The sequence below is a fragment of the Octopus bimaculoides genome, chromosome 10, assembly GCF_001194135.2.
Source record: "Octopus bimaculoides isolate UCB-OBI-ISO-001 chromosome 10, ASM119413v2, whole genome shotgun sequence".
NCBI classification, from domain to species: domain Eukaryota; kingdom Metazoa; phylum Mollusca; class Cephalopoda; order Octopoda; family Octopodidae; genus Octopus; species Octopus bimaculoides.
Genome location: NC_068990.1, coordinates 49,189,797 through 49,194,986, shown reverse-complemented (window position 1 = coordinate 49,194,986; position 5,190 = coordinate 49,189,797). Strand labels below are relative to the sequence as shown.

General features: G+C 37.6%; 1 protein-coding gene across 7 annotated transcripts in view; it reads right to left on the bottom strand.

Annotated features, from left to right (window-relative positions):
- LOC106877387 (tetraspanin-33) overlaps positions 1-5,190 on the bottom strand; it is a 69,596-nt gene that overhangs the window by 18,966 nt on the left and 45,440 nt on the right. For all 7 annotated transcript variants that reach the window (XM_052971182.1, XM_052971181.1, XM_014926283.2 and 4 more), the window contains 2 exons: positions 4,020-4,205; positions 1,503-1,673 (listed from right to left, as the gene is read on the bottom strand). In XM_052971182.1, coding sequence (XP_052827142.1) covers positions 1,503-1,673; positions 4,020-4,205 — 357 coding nt within the window. The remainder of the gene's footprint in view (positions 1-1,502; positions 1,674-4,019; positions 4,206-5,190) is intronic.

The window sequence follows — 5,190 nt, the reverse complement described above, 5'->3', positions numbered from 1 at the left end:
GTCATTGCCAGTGCTGCTGGACTGGCACCTGTGCAGGTGGCACGTAAAATACACCAGTTGAGCGTGGCCGTTGCCAGTACTGCCTGATTGGCCCTCGTGCCAGTGGCATGTAAAAGCACCCACAACACTCTTGGAGTGGTTGGCATTAGGAAGGGCATCCAGCTGTAGAAACTCTGCCAGATCAGATTGAAGTCTGGTGCAGCCATCTGGCTCGCCAGTCCTCAGTCAAACTGTCCAACCCATGTCAGCATGGAAAGCGGACGTTAAATGATGATGATGATGATGATGATGAAAACCTTTCAAAGGGCAGATAAATTCAGAAGTGTAGTGGCCAGTCAATACTGTGTATGAATACATGTTTAAGATGCATACTAAGACTGGCTTTCCAATGGACTGTGCTGTGCGAAAAGACTCAACCATTGCAGGCCAAGATTCAGTGGTCAGAAAGGTAATATCCAGCAATGTCACTGTAGCACACATAATTCAGAGCACAGTGAGACACATTAGCCATCTCACTAGATCCCTGATATATCCAGTGTTGTCTCTGACATTCCTTGGCATTGCATTGAGAAGACAGAGATGAGAAAGGGAGGCTAATTAAGTGCAACCCTCCGTCACTAAAATTCAAATCAAATGCCTGTTAAAACTTTTCCAGCATAAATAAAATATCAAATTTCTTCAAACCACAAATAAATAGTGGATCTTTCATTGTGGTTGTTGGGGTATCACAGACATGTGCAACAATGAAATATTAACATTTCCATAGTTACATAACTCATGGGAGCACATGGAAGGTATATAGACAGGAGCCATCCTTAATCTCAGATTACCTACATGGTTGCTTACTTTATTGACAATATTCTTTAAGAAATGCTTTCAGTATCTAAGCAGTGAGTCTTGATCAGCTTCAAAAACAAAGAATGGATATGAATATATTAGTCATCCACCGGTATAGTCATATACCTGCCCTTCAATAACCTTGATGACATTAAATACAAAAAAAATCTACTTTATTTACAGACTATTGCTCTACAATATTTTGCTCACAGGAATCCTCTGATTTCATCTCCATCTTACTTAACCTATTTGTTGCTTTCATTAATCCAAATATCATTTCTCCTACTAGGAACCGCTACCCAGTAATCTATAGTAAGTAGCATGTTACTACTATCAAACCCAATCAACCCAAACACCTGTAACAGAGCAATGAGAGAAACAGTAGGATCTAGGGGTAACTAGCTCTGGTTTGCATTGCCAGTTAGTGAGTATAATCAATTTAAATGTGAAAGAAATTGGTTTTCGATGAGGAAGAAGAAAATTCTACAATTTCAAGCAGATCTGTTCATCAGAGGAAGATGTTATCTGTAGTATTGTATGTCATAGATATGTTCAACAACCGGTAACTTGGGACTGCAACAACAACAGTTACAATAAACTGCCAATTATACCTTCCCCCTATACATGTCCTTGTGATATTTGTAAGAAATCAATATTAAGCTTACCTTTTGTTGAAGGTCATCAAGTACAGCATCTTTTTTCTGATTCAATCCATATTGTTTGATACCTTTGCTGATACTGTGAGTTATATTTCCTTGGATGTTTGACATTAGTGTGAGGGCAAAGACAAATGTGACAATTTCTAGCAAGAATATCATCATCACACAAATACAGAACTGTAAAGAATAAATATTACAACTGAAATCATAGCAAAAAAGATTATTCACATAGATACTCAAATGAAGAGAGAAAACTACTTTTAATCATGACCAGAGAATCCATATAAAAAAATTGAAAAAAATACATATAAGAAGGTGAATACTTAGAAATTTTAATTTCTTGAATACAAACTCAGTATTAGAGCTTTATACTGCAATTATATGGAACATGCAGTGATAATCATAGTATATATTGTCAATTGTACTGATATGATATTGCCAGATAGTCAATAAGACATTTTTCTCTAGATCTACACAAACAACTGAGTAGAACTTCAAAACAACAAGATACATATGGGGAAAAAGCAATATAACTGAAACAATTTATAAAGAATTAGCTAGGAAAATGTACTTGTTACTATGCTTTATATATATATTTATATAAGTAAAGTATAAAATATGCAGGCCAATGGTGAAAAAGAAACTGAATTCAAATTGGAAAAGAGAGATATGCTAGATACCTTTTCTTTTTTTTTTACCATTTAGTCAAGAGGGAAGAGCAGTGCCCATGACCCTTCTCAGAGCATCTGAGACAGATGGGAAAGTGGGGTAGGGAGTTGGTAGGAGGGTAGGGTATGGGGTGGGAGAAAGAAAGAGAGAGAGAAGTGTCCTCAAATCTGAGACCTAGCTCAAATGCTTGCAACAGAATGAATTCTACTAAAGACACCTGAGGGCCAATTGGTGGTGATAAACTGGGTGACAGATTAAGTTTACCACCCAAGTAGGCTATGGCATGACTTGAACTCAGAAAGCAAAAAACTGGAACAAACATTACAAAGCATCCAGTCAAACAAATCTATCAATCTGCCACCTGAGATTGGCGCTTTATTTTTCCCAGAATGATAAAAGGTAAAGTTGACTCAGAGGGATTTGAATCCATAATGCAAGAAGCTAAAATAAATACCATCAGTCATTTTAGCCAACGCTTAAACAAGTCTGCTAATTCACTGCCTCTGTCTGTCTGTGTTATGTGTACACATATGCACACAGATACAGGGATAATTTTAAATATGAAATGGTGCGCACTATTAGAGTGCAACTATGAGCAGAATCTTACCCTACTGCCACTAGCAATTATGAAAGAGAACAGTTAAATATCCATGTTACTAAGGTTTTCTTTGTTGATTTTGGAATGGAATACAAACTGATAAACAATTACCCTGAAACCTAATATCTTATATTTTGGGACATTGAATCTAAGAGCCTTAAATGCTATTCATGTATGCTTCAACAATTTATTTCACTTTGTCACTGTCTGATGGTGTATGAAGAAAATCTTAGCCAGTACTGCTGCTACACACAATATATCCTTGACTGCAATAAGAAAAGGATCACTTGTCTGTTTGGCCTGAAGTCTCTCGTTGACATGCTCCAGCTCTGACTCACAAGTACACTGTCTCCCTATTTCTCTGTTTTCCCTATCACTATTATAATGGTCTCTGCTTCCCAGACCTCGTTGGGTTCATGCCATCTTTATTCAGACAATACCAACCCACTTTTCTCTTCTCCTCTCATCACCCTTGTTGTGTCCACCCCATAGCTCCACACAAATCTCTATGTCCATTCTATCCTTCCCAGGAAATCAGCCATCTGGAACTTCCTCTCAGCTTATATCTTTCCCACTGGTGTTGAGCAAGTCAATGTTTTTTCTTTTGAACCTTTGTAAGAAAGGTTCAAGAGAAACATTGATGGCATTAATCACACCAATCCTAAAGAACCAGACAAGACCATGGGTATTGTCTCTTTCTCTAGATCCAGCAAAGAAAATGAAAAGAAAAAAAGAAACTTTTTGTTATCTTCAAAACATTAGCTAAATTATGTCATGATTAGTTATTTCACTAAATCTGTCCAAATTCTTGATTATTTTCTAAATAAACTGAAACAGAGAAATATCGTGCAAAAATAAGACTTTATTTTCTGAGGTTTAGGGGTAGCATTCAGTTGTAAAGCAAAAGAATTAAAATGAAATGTAGGTAATAAGAAACACTAAGGAGAGCTGAAGAGCTGAAGGTCTTCAAAGAAGAAGCCCCCAAACTTAGGCAAATGTTTTAGCAATTACACTCTAACGGCCTGAGTCACTTTCAGGTCATGATTCCTGGATATCTCTCTACTGCTACATTCTGTGTTACTGTTTGCATTGCAACTCTCCTAGATGGTTAAGATACCCCAGAGCCAAGGTACCTTGACTGTTGTAATCAGGTCATTTAAGATGCCAGATGATTGAAGGGTGAAATTCAGGAGTAATACTTAGTTGAAAAGCATAAAAAGGAAAATAAAATGTATAATGTAGAACTAAATACTTACAAAATGAAGAGTCCAAACACTTTCCCTTAAAGCTCCAAGGCAGCCAAGAAGACTAATAAATACAACAAAAGCACCCATTCCTAATACAAAGTATACAGGATCCATATCGATAGACTCAAACAGACTGATTTCTTCACGCTGCAAACGTGTTACCATACTCATGGCCACCATGACACAACCCAGAACCTAAAAACAGACAGTTTGAAAAGTTATGAAAATGATTGATAATAACTGAATATAGTTTTCTTTACTTGTTTGTTTTCCCTTCTATGTTTTTACAAAATTGTTCTCATAAAGGCACTTACAGACACACTCTAGATCCTGACTTGCAAGCACAACTTTCTCAGTCAAAAAAATGGGGAAAAAAGGCAATTTGAATGAATTGGTGCAGGAGAGTTTAAGAACAAAAATATCTGAAAGGCATGACAGGTTGGTTTAAGAAGCAACCATGTAGTTCCAGGTTCCATTCCACAATACAGGGCCGGCCTTAGGAGGTGCAGAGCCCAACTGGGAACAGTTTTGGTGGGCCCCAGGTTCCCAGTCAATCTGCACCTCGGAAATTCCTCCCCACCACATCGGAGTTATTTTTTTTTGCACGTTTTGTTTTCAGGTGCTATCAACTAATCTCACCACTTAATATATTGCAAAAGACTTTTTTTCCCTTTGCGGCATATTAGGAGATCAGAATATAGGCTGTTTTGTATGTTTAATAACTGCAATTTCTAATAAACTAAACAGCCATGTTAAGGATGGGCTGCCTTTCAGTTTATTTAAATCAGAGTATAATGTGTATGTGGGTGTGTGTGCATATATATATGTATGCATATATATGTATAGGTGTGTGTGTGTATGTGTATATATATATATGTATGTATCTGTATGATTGTGTATATGATGTATATATGTGTGTATGTATGTGTATGTGTGTGTGTGTATATATATCATCATCATCATCGTTTAACGTCCGCTTTCCATGCTCGCATGGGTTGGACGATTTGACTGAGGACTGGTGAAACCGGATGGCAACACCAGGCTCCAGTCTAATTTGGCAGAGTTTCTACAGCTGGATGCCCTTCCTAACGCCAACCACTCAGAGAGTGTAGTGGGTGCTTTTACGTGTCACCCGCACGAAAACGGCCACGCACGAAATGGTGTCTTTTATGTGCCACCC